Raw genomic sequence first — 17845 nt, 5'->3', positions numbered from 1 at the left:
AGGAAACTGTACCAAGCAGTTCCTGTCGTCTCATTAGGTCCCAACATTGTCAGACATTCATATAAGCAAGAGGACACCTTACAAACTACTGAGGACAAAATGGACCAGGCTGCTGCATCATTCCTCACTTTGATTCTCAGGGTCATTTTGTATGTATCTGGGATGATCAGGAAGAGGAGTACAGAAGTCTGGTGAGGAACTTTGTCACATGGAGTCACACAAACCACCTGCAACTCAACACCTCAAAGACTAAGGAACTGGTTGTGGATTTTGGGAGGTCCAGAGAAGGTCCACTGCCAGTTCAGATAGAGGGGGAGGAGGTGGAGGAGGTCAACACATACAAGTACCTCGGGCTGTGGGTGGACAATAAACTGGACTGGTCATGCAACACAGAGCACCTGTATAAAAAAGCCCAAAGCCGACTGTACTTCCTCAGGAGGCTGAGGTCTTTTAACATCTGCAGGAAGCTCCTGAGGATGTTTTACCAGTCAGTGGTCGCAGGAGTCCTTTTCTATGCTGTGGTGTGCTGGGGGAGCAGCACAGCAAAGAAGGACTCATCCAGGCTGGAGAAACTGATCAGGAGGGCTAGCTCTGTGGTCGGCATGAAGCTGGACACTCTGGTGACAGTGGCAGAGAAAAGGACACTAAAGAAACTGCTGGACATTATGAACAATGCCAGGCATCCTCTGCACACGGCCATAAACAACCAGAAGAGTCTGTTCAGTGACAGGTTGCTTCTCCCAAAGACAAGAACCAACAGACTTAAAAACTCCTTTGTCCCACACACGATCAGACTGTTTAACTCCTCTCTGGAGGGGAGAGGGAGGGGAAACAGGAGGACAAAGGAGGGGGGAACAACTAAGCTGTAGGTGCTTTTCTACACGGTGCAATATTTGTTTTTTTGTTTTTGTTTTGTCTTTTTTCTTATATTTGACTGTGCAATAATCACTGTGCAACATTCTCACTCAAATGAGCAATCCTATTTATCCATATTGTATATTCTGTATCTATATATGTGTATATGTGTATATAACTTATTTCGGTGCTTTGCTACTGGAAACTGAATTTCCCAGAGGAACCCACCCGAGGGATTAATAAAGTTTCATCTTATTCAAGATTGCTTCAGTCACTCCTTCACTGAAAAAACCTTCCTTAGACCCTAACAACTTTAACAACCTCCGTCCAATTTCTAATCTACCCTTCATCGCTAAAATACTCAACAAAGTAGTTGCAGCTCCACTTCATTCATTCACACCTGGTTAATAATAACACCTATGAGAGACTTCAGTCTGGTTTTTGTCTCAGTACAGAAACTGCTTTACTTAAAGTCACTGACGATCTTCTAATCAGAGGTCTTCTCAACATCCTCGTCCTTTTGGATCTGACCTCAACACCATCTCTCACTCCATCCTTCTAAGCAGACTTTCCCCTCTCTGCGTCACTGACACACCCCTCGCCTGGTTTCAATCATATCTCCTTGACCGCTCCCAGTTTATTCACCTTAAATCATTCCGGTCTCATCTATTCCCGGTCAATTCTGGTGTACCCCAGGATTCATTCTTAGGCCAACTTCTGTTCATAAGTTACATCCTCCCTCTTGGTACCATTTTCTGTAAATTTGATCTTCAATTTCACAGTTTTGCTGATGACACCCAGTTAGATCTCTCCTGCAGGCCTGATTCCTCCCTCCCAGAATGCCTATCTGACTTAAAACCTGGTTCAGCTCTAATTTCCTTAAGCTTAATGAGGATGAAAATGAAATCCTCCTTATTGGCGCTAAATTCACTATCCTATATATGTCACATCAATAATCTGACCTGTTCTGCCTATTTTTTCCATCTACGCAACATTAACAGATTACGTCCTTCTCTTTCCACCCTGTCTGCATCCATTCCTGTTCATAGTCTCGTTACCTCCTGTATTGACTGCTGCAGTTCTCTCTTGCATGGTCTCCCCCATAAATCCCTCCATAAGCTTCATACTGGTTCAGAACTCTGCTGCCTGCATTATCACCAGAACCCCTCCTACCAGCACATCACCACCATTCTCCAGGAACTTCACTGGCTCCCTGTGAAACTCCGGATAGTGTACAAACTTCTTCTGCTCACCTTCAAGGCCCTTCATAACCTTGCTCCTCCTCAGCTTTCTGACCTGTTAAGCACTATCACTTTGATCTTCTTCTATCCAGCTTGCTATGCCATCTTTCTGCCTCAGCACCATGGGAAGCAGAGCTTTCAGCTGCTCTGCTCCCAGGCTGTGGAGCTCTCTACCCCCAGATATAAGAAGCACTGATTCTCTCCCCCAGTTTAAAACTCAACTCAAAACCATCTGTTAAAATCTGCATATTCACTGTGAACCTATTGTTTGTTTATGTTACTTTGTGCTTTTGTTTTATTATTTTTCTTCGTTGTCATTGTTCTATTATGTGTTTTATTTATTGTTAAGTGTCCTTGGGTGTCATGAAAGGTGCTTTAAAATAAAATGTATTATTATTATTATTATTAAGTATCGGAGTGTGCTGCTGACCTTTGACCTGCAGCTGAACATCTGTCAGTCTGGGTTCTTCTCCCGTCACTCTGATGGTGCAGGTGTAGTTGCTGCTGTCAAAGATGTGGGGTTTCCTCAGAGTGAGGCTGAAGTCTCCAGTCTGCAGAGCGTCAGTCTTCATGGATGTTCGGTCTCTGTAACGCTGGTTTTGATCTGTCAGCTCGTCCTCTTCCTGCTGACGCTGGTGGACGGTTGGAGGATTGAGGTCGTAGCGGCTCCACACCACTGTGGAGGGTCCAGATACAAACGGGATGTGACAGGGCAGCAGGGCTGACTCCGCCCCCTCGTACACCTCCAGGGTGAAGACTTGGTGGGACACTGTGAGGACACAGAGACACATGAATCAGCTGTGTGCAGGTCACATGACTAAATAGAGACCATTTGTAATAGATTTTGTCAGCATAAGAATCACGAGGGAACAATACCGAGTGAACTGTCTTAAACATAACTGCAGGAAAATATAATTATTGAAGAGTTACTGAATATCTCATTGTTCACTTTGTTCTACCTTCATAAATTATGCTGGCTTACACTTTAAACACCATTTGTTTCTGCTACACTAGACCAGCACCGAATCAAGGTTAAAATTGAACCACGAGGACTTCAAGCACCTCTGGAATAGAATAGAATTAAATACAATAGAACAGAAAAGCGCATCAGTCCCAGGGATGCTCAGTATGTGTGTTAAATTTAAATAAAAACAGAACGTAAAGATTGATGAAGCCAAAAGTTACTCATAGTAGAAAAAATATTTGAAAAAAATAATATTAAATGTTTATATTTTATGTTATAGGAAATATGAAAAATATTTACTCAGTTTGAAATCGAGGGCAGCAACACGTCTCCTCTGACCTCTGACCTGTATGTACAGCAGGTTTTATAGTGTGTTACTGACCTTTGACCTGCAGCTCTACTGCTGTCAGTGTCCGTTCATTTCCAAATGCAGTGATGGTGCAGGTGTAGGTGCCACTGTCAGAGATGATGGGGTTCCTCAGAGTGAGGCTGAAGTCTCCGGTCCTCAGAGAGTCCGTCTTCATGGACGTTCTTCTCCTGTAACGCTGGTTTTGGGCTCTCAGTTCATCTCCTGCTGGGTTACGCTGGTGGACGATTGGAGGATCGAGGTCGTGGCGTGTCCACATTAGAGTTGGACGTGTAGTTACAGAGGTGTCCTGACAGAGCAGCAGGACAGACTCCACCCCCTCATACACCTCCAGAGCAGAGGCATGCTGGGAAACTGAGGACACAGAGACAGAAACATGAACGCTGCCTCAGTTCACTCAGAGAGCTTTCAGAGTTTGGAGTCCACACAAATATAAGAGGACATAAAACATCTGTCCTCAGGTCAATAATGAGATCTTCTGTCTTCAGATGTTATTAGAGCTGAACTGTTAGACTGCAAAGCACAGTCTTGTTTTATTGTACAAATAGAAATGTTTTGTTATGGTAAATAGGTTTTTCTTATTCCACAGGTGAAGCTTTCACTACATTTCCCCCTTTTTAAAAAATATCAGTGGTTCAAACAGATCAGATCCAAGCATCCAGAGTCCATCACTGCAGCAGAAAATAGAACAAAGACCTTAAAGTTAATCCACCTTATGAAGGAGCTCAGTCAGACTGACTCTGAGACTCTGTGTAAATGTGTGAATTAACTGATGTCTGCGTAGTAAAAACTGTTGCCACGGCTAACATTAGGTTTTGTTTTGGTTCAACAGCTTAAGGTGACCTTTGACAGCTGCATATCGTCTTCTCCAGGTACAGCCTAGTGTTTGTGTAGAGCGATTATTTTAAATATAAAAATGTCTTTATATCGTTTAACTATCAGTGTGGCTGGTGGATCTAAACATTCAGCACAATGTCAGACAGCACCTCCCATCATCGCCACATCGGCATTGCAGAGAAACAGTCAGTAAATCTTGCTCCATCCAGCACCACAGTGACATATATGTGCTGGGTGGGTGGTGATAGCCACTACACAGCAGAGATGTGTGCTTACATGTTAGGAAGAGGTTTCTACATCGCTTAGTGCTGATCTGCTATTTTCAACATCTCTCTGTGCGACTCACACAGAGAGGGATCAGGTGGTGCTGACGTAGTTTGATCATCTGCGAGGTGTCGGAGCAACTCTGCTTACCTCTGCTTCACCAACACTGTTTCTCTCTCTGTGCGACTCTGCTGGGGAGACAACGGTCAGGTCGCTTGGAGAGCATTTAGGCGTTTGAGTTTTCAGTACTCGTGTGTAACACCAGTGATTCCAGGTTTTTAGGGGGGGCTCAGCCCTCAATCATGATGCTGTGCAGACGATGCTTTGCAATTGCAATGTTACCTTTTAAAGAAACTCATTTACCTGGATGACCTGTTGTAGTGTCTAACAATTCAGAATGCATGATCACAGATTTCAGTATAATACACCAGCTTTAAGGTGGAACCTTTAGTTATTAAATCTGAGCCAAAGGCTCAGCCATGTTGAACTGAATTTTCCAAAAAAAGTTTAAGAATAATTTGTAATAAAGCAGATGAAGAGAAACTTGCACAACATTGTTTCAGTCTCCATTGTCCACCAAATATAGTAATTAAAGCAGCATTAACCAACACAGACACTTGAAAGTCTCCCTGCCACTACAACAGCTGGACAAATATATGTCATTATATATTATACACTAATTTATATTATCCCGCCCACAGCACCACAACAGTCTCTACACAGCATACGATGATCTCAGCTACAGCCCAGAGACCTAATCTGCCCACTTATAACTCAGCTACAGATCTGACAGGTGTTCTGTGGTGGAGATGTCACAGCACACCTGAAATCTGATCCACACATTAAAGACCTGTGGCTGAACATAGGAAACAGACTCAAACTGAGTCAAACAGTTTGCTGAAGTCTGTGATCCATTCATGAAATTACTGTTCAGTCAGATGAACATAAAAAAGGCACAAGCCTGCACAACAACACACACATATATTCTCACACCTTGGTGAGTACATCTAATTGACGTAATGCTTTCAAAGGCCGCTGACTGTAACCATCAAAAGTGAATAACTAAACCTAACCTTGACCTAATTCTAACCCTGAGACTAAAACCACATTTTGAGTCTCAAACATGCCTTCAAGCTTGTGGGGACGGGCATTTGGTCCCCACAAGAATGGTGGCACGACAATTTCTGTCCTCATAAAGATGTCTAAAAATGTACACACACACACACACACACACACACACACACACACACACACACAGAACCACACAGAACCACACACAGCAGCTGATTGTAACATGAGCTCATCTGAAAGGCACCAAGAAGAATCCAGAGATTTGAAAGTTGCTGCTTTGGATCGTTAGTTTGATCTGAATCAGAATCCAGTGTTTGATGGAAATCTCCTCCTGCTGCACTTCAACACATTAAAGAGAGAGAGATGAAAGAAAAGCTGATGATGAGAGCAGAGAGAGGAAGGTGTACTTACCGTGCAGGAGGATCACAAACACCACAAACATCTTCATGTTCCTGTCAAACTCAGAGACTCTTTAAAAGCCCTTCAGGACATCAGCTCACAGCAGCTTCACTTTCCTCTGCTGATCATCTACTGACACTCTCACACTGCTTCACTGTCACAGCTCAGAGTTCAGCTTCACACTTTGTTAAAGCACATCTGTGGAATGAAGTCCGGCCGGCCACAGATCACTTCTGAGGAAAGAGGAGGACGTCGGCTTTCCTCGTAGTTTCACGCCCGAGCGCTGCGGGTGGAGGCGGCTGCTGCGGCCTCACCCTGACACGCACAAAGCTCCGCCTCCAGTCCTGACGCTGAAACATCCACTGTAGCTACAATGATGCAGATGTGACCCTCAGCAGCTGGATTTCCTCTCCATAGATGTGTTTCCATGCAGATCATGGACATAAAGCAGCTCCAGGATGAAGAGTGTGAAAGAACTTCTTCCACTACAGTATTCATTACAGCACTGTGGCACTCCACAAACCCTCACACTGTCTCAATCCCTGTTTCCAGTTTGACTGAGAGAAGGCCTGAAGCTCAGCCAATCACAGGACAGGAAGTGATCAGCTGACACAGTGATTTGAAGCTGTCAGGGTGAGGCTGCTTCATGCAGGTGTGAAACTATGAGGAAGCTGAACGCCTCCTCTTTCCTCAGAAGTGATCTGTGGCAGTCTGCCATCATGTTTGGCTGCTCACACTGAATGTGACTCACTGGAAGTAAAACTACACGTACACAGGTGTGTGTCAGGTATATTTAATTTTCTGTTAGTGACTGAAACTAACAAATATTTTCAGACACAGGAAAATTTGTGGAGGCAAAAATGTGTCTTTAAATGATCTTTAATCAAGTTTGGATTCAAACATTTGTAAAATACTTCATGTTATTTTTTATTTGTGTCTGGATTGAGGCACAAATGATTTTGTTTGTATATCTTAGTTTGTGCCTGATGATCACATCATACACAGCTGCAACTCTCAGAAGCCAAAATTCTTTCTGCATTATTTATTAGATTTTTACGCACCAGTCTACCGTTGCTTACAGCTCTGTCGACCGCTGTTGGGTTTTTAAATGACCTCCGACAAGAAAGCCTCTTTTCTGCTGTTTAATACAGGAGAAATTTAAATTTTTAAAATGATGCCAAACTGCAAAACACTTGGCTGTCTCTAATAAAACCTCTGTAACTTTACCTGATGCTGCTGAAGAAAAGCAGAGTAATGTTCATATGTTGATTCATGGTTTTCTTCAGTTTTTGTTCTACTGCAGAATATTTTTAAGGTTGTCAGGCCAGGAAAATCTCCTTCATGTTTTTCTGTGTTTTATCCTCAGTTACTTTAACACAAAGACATCTTCTGTGGTGTTTACAACTCTGATAAAGTCTCACAAGTGTCAGTGCTGATAAATGATCAGAATTATAATATTTCTGACTGTCTGAGGAAAAATTGAATCAAATTGAATAGGGGATCAAACGGCATCAGATAATGAGCCACATACAATCAACTCAGAGCCCACTGAGAGTAAATGGGGGGAAAGTGTTTACATTTGGAAGAGAGTGGCTTGACCAGTTTCCCTGGTTAAAACACAGTAAAGCTGACAACATGATGCACTGAATTTACTGTGGTGTGTGTGGAAAGACTGTATGGACAGCAATTTAAAAAAAAAGTGCACATATAAAACTGAGGTGTTAAAAATTTGTGTGCGCCTAAGAAAAAAAGTTGGTAGTTGCACCAGTGCAACCATGGCAAAAAGTTTCATTACTGCTTTTGCTCTAATGGTCATATTTTATTAGAAGTTTATTAGGAGTTTGTATTTTGAGATATTAGAATCAGAACAGAAAAGAAAAAGAAAGAAAGAAATTGGTGAAGAAGTTTACAGAAGGAAAGGGAGAGAGAAAGCACTGAGGATCTGCTCCAAACCTGTCCTAAGAAAAACAAACAAAACAAAAACAATCAAACACACACACACACACACACACACACACACACACACACAACAAAACCAGACAACAGAGAAACTGCAGCCATGGTGCTGAAGTCACAGGGAGCCTGCAGGATCGCCGGCTATGCCAGAGCAGACCACGCACCAGGCCCAGAGTCCTGAGACTCAAGGACCCCCACACACACACACACACCTCAGCAGGGGCCCGACAGAGCCAAGCGGGCCAGGCCACACCAAGCAGATGCCGGGAGTGACTCAGTACACACCCGAGCACCCAGCCCTGGACAGGTGGACTAAGGGTCCACCAGTGAGACATGAAGTTAAACACCCAGGATCCTGATCTCCATGGATGGAAAACAGACATTTAATCAACTGGAAGATCTTTCAGACTCACTGATCCAGCTCATTCTTTGGACATAATCAGAACTATTAATCAGCATCATTTTGTATTTCTTTTGGAAAAGCAGACAAACACAAAAACATTATTATATTTTGAAAAACACTGACAGCCACCAGTGCTCCCCTCAGCCTCCCAGTAGATGCAGCTGTGGTATAAATGTCTAAATCCTGCATCACTTTGTTCTTGTGTATTGTTCACAGATACTCATGAGAGTAAAGAGTAACTTGATTATTTAAAATTCCCTAATGCACCAAAGGCTTAAATAGATCATATATATAGTGATCCGTGTGTAAATAATTGTTGAGGATACATTTTTAAAACTCAAATGAAGCTGGGACTCAAACAGCAGAACACTGTTTCTACCACATTTGTCTTTTTTAATTCCTTGAATATAATGGTATCTTTAAAAATTACATTTATTAATATTATTATTATTATTATTATTATTATTATTATTACTACAACTGAAGAAGCTTCTCGGATGAGAGGTGAAACGTCTTCAAGGAAACTTAAAGTCCAGAGTTTTTCTTTCCAAGCTCCTTAGACTACGATGACTGAGAACCTTCACAGACATTCCTGATTATTATTATTTGCTTTCGTTTATGTATTTATGCTCTTTTAGTGTTTTTATTTAATTGTTCACCTGGTTTACTAAGTTGTATTTGACATTTTTGTTCAGTCTGGAGACAGATTTACATTTCCAAATATCACCGTGTTTATTTCCGGTTTGTTGTCACCGTTGATCAGGTGCACAGTGCTGTGTTTTTCTTTTTTTCTTTTTTCTTAGTAAAATTAACATACAAACAAAATGCACCATATATTATACATTCAGAGAATAGACATTCCTTACATATTAGCAACTTTCATACATAGGAAAAAGAAACTATAAAGATGGGGTCACATAATTTAACAGATTATTAACTCACTAAATCAAAATCTTCCATAAAGGAAACAAAAAAGCAGCCTTTTTCTTTTTAACTACAGTCAAAGATTTAACCAACAGGTTTCAGTTGTTTTTCCAGTAAGCCAGTGTTGGTTTGGTCTTAAAAAAACGACATTTATGTATAAAATGCTTGCACAAGATTAATAACACATTAACACCATAATTAGCTTTCCTTTCAAAAACACTCCAAACATTATCATATTTAAGGTAAATGGGGTCATTTGGATCCCACTGGAATGAAGCCAGGTATGAAAATCCAACCAAAATATTTGTATAAAATTGCACAAAAAGAATAGATGGTCCAAATCCTCTTCTTCTGTTTCACAAAATACACAATTACCCGTTTCTATTTTGAATCTATCACCAAGGAGTCTATTTGTCAGGTAAATTTTATTCAAAACTTTAAATTGGACTTCTTTTCCTTTAGGAGGGATAGGGAAGGTGATATAATCAGTTCTTATTCTTTCAATTTCTTCCCTTTGGAAATCTTTTAATGTGTAATTACGTCTAAGTAAATTTGGAGAATAAAGACTCCTTAATGAAGATCTTAGAAACTTATTATTTCTTTTAACATCACAAAACTGAAAACCATAATTGCCTTAACTTGGGGGAGATGTCAGAATATATTATATCATTTACAACTATGTTTTTAAGTGACAATGGAATGGATTTTAAACCCGATTAAATTTACTTTTAGAACATTGGATATTAAACTTTTGGCAAAAATCTTGATGTCCTAGAACATGTCCTTCCTCATCTACAAAATGGCCAATTGCCCAAACACCTTTAGATAACCAATCTTGAATAAAAATAGATTTTCTATTCATCAGTATATATCTATTGTTCCAAATTGGGCTATTATATGGAGTGAAATTATGTTTAAATAACATTTTCCAATAAAGAAGGACCTGTTTATGGAATTCAGAGAGTTTAACAGGTAGCTTAGTAATTTCAAAGTCACACTTTAGGAGAAAATCGATGCCCCCCAGTGTGTTAAAGACCTTACTTGGTATAAAAAACCAAATGGAGTGTGGATTATTTAGGAAGGATTTTAACCATTTAAGTTTCAAAACACCATTCATTATATCAAAGTCAACTGCGTTTCCACCACCTTCAATGTATGATTTAACCAAATCATCTTTAGATATATAATGGCACTTATTCCTCCAAATAAAATTAAAATTCAAGCTATTAATTGTTTTAATAACTTTATTTGATATTGATAAAGAGTAAGCTGGATATATAAATCTAGATAAACTATCCATTTTGGTTAATAATATTCTTCCAAAAATTGTGATGTCTCTTTGTAACCACTTATTTAAGATTGTCTTACATTTGTCAACATTATCTAAAATATTTACTTTTTCTAAGACTTTGTGATCTTTTGAAATTGTGATGCCCAAATATTTTACCTCCTTCTTCACCTTTATATCGTACAGTAATTGTGAATGACACTCCTTTAATGCCAATAATTCACATTTATTTAAATTTAACTTTAAGCCTGAAGCTTTTGAGAATGTAGTGATTATTTGTTTTACCAGGGGAATCTGATGTTCATTTTTTAAGAAAAGAGTAGTGTAATTATTAAAAAATTATCCATAATCTCAATTCCGGCAACGCTGCTGTTTTTTTTAATTAGAATTGCGAGCATCTCCACAACCATTATGAATAACAACGGAGAGCTTCCACACCCTCCTGTGCTGTGTTTAGTGCGGAGAAACGGCGCTCAGAGGGCTGAATGAGCTCGGCTCAGACCGGAAACAGCGCAGACACGAGGCTACTTTAGCATGGTTAGCTAGCTCTGCCATACCGGAAGAGTCCAATCTGTGGCTACAAAGTCCACAGTCTGTTAGTCTGGTCTGTTTCTAACCTTCCCTCATACTTTTACTATTAAATCCTCATCATTAAATCTGTATTTCCAACACTGTGTGAATTTCCATGACGTCAGAGGCGCGAGCTGCACCTGAGTGTAGCACTTCCGCTCACAGAGGACTGTCTGCGGAGCTGCTGCAGGTTAAACAGAGACTTTCTTACCGTTCATGAGGAGCAGGAACACCACCAGCGTCTTCATCCTCCTTTAAAAACAAACCGACACAAAGTCCCGTTAAATCCTCTGCTGACCCAACGAACCCACACCTGGACACACCTGCAGCTCCAAACACGCCCACACACAAAGGTTACTTTTTTAACAGGAAGTCTCCGTGTGTCGCAGATATCAGATAATAAAATGTGAAGTAGATTTGAAATAAAACGTATAAATGTGCCACATGAACACAAACAGCTGGATCATTGTGGAAAGTCTGAGGCTCAGTGATGTTTGTGGGAATAGTTCATGGAGCTGTGATAGAATAGAATAGAATAGAATAGAATAGAATAGAATTCAACTTTATTGTCATTGCACATGCACAGGTACAGGGCAACGAAATGCAGTTTGCATCCATCCAGAAGTGCTTTAGTGATATAGATATATTACTATATATTAGCAATAATATAGATATGTGAGTACATTACAGAAATGGGTCTATTATGGTATGTTATAATGTACACGGTATGAAGTATGTTGTGAATATTCTATAACTAAGTATGTAAAGGCTGTAGTGAGTACAAGCTATGTACAGGCTATGAACACGATATAAATATGAAAAACTATACAGAATATGAAATAAATAACTTTACAGAATCTGAGATATACAGTTATACAGAAATGGGAACTATGCAAGTTGTAAACAGTTGTAGGATTAAAGATTATTGAATGTACAGAATGATTATTTACACAGAGCTATACAGTAGTGCAGTTACAGTTTTTGCCCGTTGCTTGAACACTATAAACCCAAGAGAGTTATTCCCATACAGCTTATGACAAAATTTGATCCGAAGTGATTGATGGCCCTAATCACGACCTTTTGACCCCCCGCCCCTCCCCTCCGTGGGAAACCCCCGCGTGACGAATCGTATCCGGAGAAAGGGGGGTGGGAAACCCCCCGCGTGACGAATCGTATCCGGAGAAAGGGGGGCGGACCCCGGAAGCGCGCCATCTGTTGCTAACCGTAACGAATTGCACCCCGAGAAAGGAGGGGTGAACCCGGAAGCGCGTCATCTGTTGTTGGGGGAAAAAAAAGTTTTTAGAGGGAGGGGGAAAACCTCCGGAAGCGCGTCATCTGTTGTTGGGAAAAAAAGTTTTTAGAGGGAGGGGGAAACCTCCGGAAGCGCGCCATCTGTTGGAGGGGAATAAAAAAGCAGAGAGAGGAGTCCGTCACAATTTCTAAGGCACAGACACAAGATGGATTCTTTCCTTCTGCAGCGTTCCTGTGTCCGATGAGATCTGCTCTCCCAAAGAAGAAGGCTTTGAATATGACATATTCAAATACAGCATATTTACTATGGAAGACATCGATCCGGACCTTATGACCCTACCGGAAATACTCCGGAAGTGTCTAGTCATTTTCAGACCTGTTGCGTCATGTTCCCTAAGCACAGCGGTGATGCAGCAGATGATTCTGTGATGTATAGAGAGACAGAGCGGATGTAATTTTACTTTCTTAAGCTGCACCGGCGTTTGTAATGGAAATAAAGAGTGACTTCCTGTAGAGATTTCAATAGTAATTTTATTTTCCTATAATACAGACGCTGTAAAAAAACCTTTAAGATACACCATAGCTTGTGATGAAAAGAAGAACTTTCTATCCGCTTGTAACCTACAGGCTGCCTATGTGTAAAAACGGATAACTGTCCCTTAGTGAATACTACTTTTCCTTTTGAGAGACTGAAAAACAAACCAGCGACAGGCGATCTTGTTTCACACACACACACACACACACACACACACACCCCGCGGGACCAAGGAGGAGTTTTTTTTCTTCAATACTTTAACAATAAGTTTTCTCAATAGATAGAAAATGATGACGCTGAGGAGTCAACATCCGATATTATCATTGCTTGTAACCCTTGTAAGTCTTAGTGGAAAAAAGCTCATATTCGAATAAGTTTATTCCCCTCTGTGGGAAAGAGTTTTTTTCTCAGAGTCAACCATGAGGCGAGTTTTGTCAACAGTAAGAACAAGGTCAGACAACTGTTGCCCATTTGGTAAAACAAATACCCGTCTCAAAGTCATATTTTACCGTTGCAGAATGTGGAAAACAGACGGCGTTCGCAAGAAGGCAATCAAAAAAAAAAACAAAAAAAAACAACCCTCTCTAACTATTGGTATTGTCAAGAGAAAGATGCGAAAAACAGATGCTTCGCTAGACTAGGATAAAATGAGAGAAGAAACGGGAGGGGAGTCGATATCTACTCAGCCCCTACTGTGACAGTTCTACCAATCGCGAGGAAGAATCCGTGAATATTATGTCAGCATTCCGTTCAAACAACGCCGCCGATCACACACACACACACACACACACACACACACACACACACACACACACACACACACACACACACACCGCGGGTCAAGGAGGAGTGAGACGGCAGAATAGTTTTTTTCTTCATTACTTTTACAATGGGATTTCTCAATAGATAGAAAATGATGACGCTGAGGAGTCAACATCCGATATTATCATTGCTTGTAACCCGGTAAATAATTTCGTACATCTCCCCATAAAACAAGTCTTAGTGGAAAAAAGCTCATATTCGAATAAGTTTATTCCCCTCTGTGGGAAAGAGTTTTTTTTTCTCAGAGTCAAGTTTTGTCAACAACTGTTGCCCATAAAGTAAAACAAATATCCGCCTCTAAGTCGTATTTTACCGTTGCAGAATGTGGAAAACAGACAGCCCTCACAGGAGGCACCATAGTTAAAATATTTAAATTTCAACTAAATTTGTAGTAATGATCGGATTTCCTCACTTATCTACACCACACTCCTTGTCCTTGATTTCTTATCGTTCCTCTGTCCCTTAATAGAAACCACATATATAGAAACTATCCTCCCTTTCAGTTGTCTTTTGCACTTCCATATCGCAAAGCAGTTACTGTAGGTTATTTTCTGCTTATGCATTAATGTAATTAATTAACTTATTTATCCTTAAGTAAGGTAATGACTTGAGTTCTAATGCTTTTTGTCTCTTGAGTTAGCTGTCAATGTGGGATTTTTTTTCCCCTTTTGTCCAGTTAAAGCTGCCTTTCATTCTTCAACACAGCTTAAACTCTAATAGGTAAGCTTTCTTGTAATTTCTTAGTTCTGCAGGCTTCTTGAAAGACATCCGAGACTCTTCTTTGGATGCTGGCTGCCTTTTGTTTTGTTTTCTGTCAAGATGATCCCACACCGCTTCGATCATCTTGAGGTTCGAACCCTGGAGAGATCAATCCATGACTGATGCGTTGTTTCATCCAGGCATACTTTGACTACATTGGCAGTATGTTTGCGATCATTGTCGTACTGAAAAATGAAGTTGAAGCCAATCAGACACTACGTGGTATTACATGGTCGATCAAAATCTGGTGGAACTTTTCTACATTCATAATTTGATTAATTTGGATAAGAGCTCCAACAACACTGGCTGAAATCCAGCCTCAAAGCACGGTAGAGTATCCACGCTGTGTTAAAGACGGCTATAGACATTCACTGTTGTATCTCTCTTCGGACCTCTTCCATGCATATTTCAAATTTGGATTCATTACTCCATAAGACATATTACAGCTGATTTCTTTTTCCAGTCAATTTCTTGTGTAATTTGGCACACCTCAGCCTTATTTTTCTCTGTTCTCCTTCCTTAAGAATGGCTTATTAACAGCCACCCTTCCAACTCAGATAACTTTTGATGAGGTTTCATGAAATGTTTACAGCACTTGAGTTACTCGCCACGGCCATCCTAAATGCTAAAAACACTAAACTTTAATTCTAAATTACGTAATTAACGTTAACCAGAAAAAACAAGCCAAAGTCGAAATGTTGCTGAGCTGACCTGTGGTATGCTATGTCTTCTAAAGCACGTATAATGTAAACAGAACTGGTCTTTGCACAGAAGCCTGTGGAGCTTCATAATTAACCTCAGTGTGTGAAGAGGACTCTCCATTTAATAATAGCTGTAATAAAATGTTATGGCCGACGGTGTTAAACGCTGCACTTGGGTCTAGCAGGGAAGATTTCAACTTTTCAATACGAATGAAGGCTGAAAACTGATTAGATTAATGTCTGATGATCTTTTCTGTGCTTCTTCAAGTTTGTAACACCAAACATATTAAAGGATGATGTAAGGCTCACAGGAAGAGTTTAATTAGACACACATTTACTATTTTCTTTATACTCTTTCTTTCTTGACATGTTTAATATGATTACTATCAGAGGAGAAAATGACCCTTGTGTAGTTTAAAAACTTTTTATTTAATCAAACTGTAATGTTGTTGAACTCTGACGGACGTGTCTTTTAATCTTGTCAACAAATCCTTAATCATCTAAATCTGCCATTTATCATCTTGTAAAATGTTCCCTCTGCTTCTGTTGCACATCTCCCCCCGACACTCTCTGCTTCACCTGTCCTGTGCAGCTGGTTCAACCCCTGCCTGCCTGCCTCCTTAAACTGGGGTGTTTAAATCTCTTTACCTCTGTTGTGAACTTCACACAAAGTTTGTGGTAACAAAATCAAACTGACGAGGATCTCGTTTGAAAAACACACACACTCACGAGACAAAATAAAAACAGACTGCTCAAAGCAAAAGCAGAGCCCTCACAGCTGGTAGTACAAACACAGTGACAACATGCGTATTAGATACCCTCAGTGCCAAAAGCATAAATATGAAAAAATGTGATCACCAAGAATATCCTAAAAATGGCATTGAGGTGGGTGTTACAGTAAAGAAAAAAAAAAAGTAGCCAAATTTTCATCGGAAAATGTTGAATTTTAGTAAAAACAATGCTCTGTAGTTTGATACTGTCGTTACAGACAAAGCAGATGTTTAAAGCCTTTGGACGCACATTTGAAACGCACTCATTCTCCTTATCAGCTGGAAACATTAAAGCCGTAAAATGACTTTTTCAAACGGATAAAAACTATTGAACAGCAGCAATGATGAGCCTGTTCCAAAATTTGAATGTACATGTGTTGAAGGTGCGGGTCTTGTTGAATTATTAAACATACTTTCTTTAATTTTTCGTGCCACAAAAACAACAACTTTTAATTTTCTTCTGCTTGAGTCTCGGCCTCGGGTAGCTCTACTTATCATTGCTCAGTCAGTCGTCTGTTTGTGCTACTTTTTTTCAAGGAGCAGTGGATTATTGGTAAGGGTGACTTTATGTGTTTAGCTACTTAAGTGGAAGTACTGTGGAAAGTTTTACCTTACATACATAGATCTACCAGTACAGCTTCTGAGGTAACTGTTTACAAAATGTTATAATCTATTCAAAGGTTCTTTGCAATTTTACATTGATAAACATTATCCTTAACACATTTGGCCCACATAAAGTACTATGGCCATCGCACGGTCATTTAGAATTGTTTAAATAACTCGTGTCTTAAGTCCTTCCATCAAACAGAAAATTAAAAAAAAAAAAAAACATGGTTCACTTTTACATCACAAAATGTTAGAAATATAAGCCGTTCATAACAACCTGAAAGGTTGGGAGTTTAAAATGCAAACCGATGGAAGCAGAAGTAGAAGACTATAATGTCTCAGAGCACACGGTGTCTATTAATGTGTAGACATGTATAAATAAGAGCTTAATAAAGATGCTTAATTTCTTAAGAAATAAACAGGTGTTAGTCACTTTTGATCTTTATCAAAAGTGGATGTTGCATCTGTGGCTAAACCACTGTACCCAAAAAAACTTTAAAAATCTACTGTGTGTGAGGCTGTGTAAGTAAAGCTTGCCCTTCACACCTGCGTGTAATAAACCATTTGTTGAGGGTTGTGGATTTGGCACCTCAGCATTGTGAAAGTGGGGAAACATGTTTCTGGCTGTGCATAAGATTCCTCCTTACAACTTAGAATCTCAGTTCTAAATGAAATTCAGATGTTTTTTTAAGTATGGCTAATGTATTATTTGACTTCTAAGGCACACACACACACACACACACACACACACACACACACACACACACACACACACACACACACACAAGAACAACACAGAGAAGAAGAAGAAGGGGTCGTTTTACTACGCATCATAAAAACGCAATCATTCATCTTCCAACTGTATCTTTCTGTTCTGGCTTTAGAGTCATAGGTTGTTTACTGAGCCGTACTTTGGGAGTCATACTGTTGTGATACTGAGGAGAAAGGGGTAAGGTTTGATAGACTAAACCCTTACACACATAACTTGAAAAACCTAGAGTGTGTGAGACTGCTAGCTGTGTTGTTCAGCATTAAACTCATCTACAAATGTGTTAGTAAAGAGCGACTTGTACTTCTGTCCCATTAAGCAACGGTTTAACAAATTTCACTGCAAACTATAAAAGGAATCTGGATTTATATAGAACATAGTAGTGATGGATTAAGTGCAGGAAACACTAGTATAAGGTGTCTATTGAACAAATCTCCTTCAGCGTTCAAAATGACCAAAGTGAGGCTACAGGCCGTTTCTCTCATCTCTCTCC

General features: G+C 40.0%; 1 protein-coding gene across 1 annotated transcript in view; it reads right to left on the bottom strand.

Annotated features, from left to right (window-relative positions):
• Window positions 1-11492, bottom strand: part of LOC113017925 (uncharacterized) — a 203616-nt gene extending 192124 nt beyond the window's left edge. The window contains exons 1-3 of the mRNA XM_026161023.1: window positions 11351-11492; window positions 3443-3781; window positions 2527-2865 (exon numbers count right to left, since the gene is read on the bottom strand). Of these exons, the coding sequence (XP_026016808.1) occupies window positions 2527-2865; window positions 3443-3781; window positions 11351-11387 (715 nt within the window). The 5' untranslated portion in view covers window positions 11388-11492. The remainder of the gene's footprint in view (window positions 1-2526; window positions 2866-3442; window positions 3782-11350) is intronic.
• Between the last annotated feature and the right edge of the window lie 6353 nt (window positions 11493-17845).

Source organism: Astatotilapia calliptera, unplaced genomic scaffold (assembly GCF_900246225.1).
Source record: "Astatotilapia calliptera unplaced genomic scaffold, fAstCal1.2 U_scaffold_29, whole genome shotgun sequence".
Lineage (NCBI taxonomy): Eukaryota > Metazoa > Chordata > Actinopteri > Cichliformes > Cichlidae > Astatotilapia > Astatotilapia calliptera.
The sequence above is the reverse complement of the archived record's forward strand: the minus strand, read 5'-3'. Positions and strand labels throughout refer to the sequence as shown.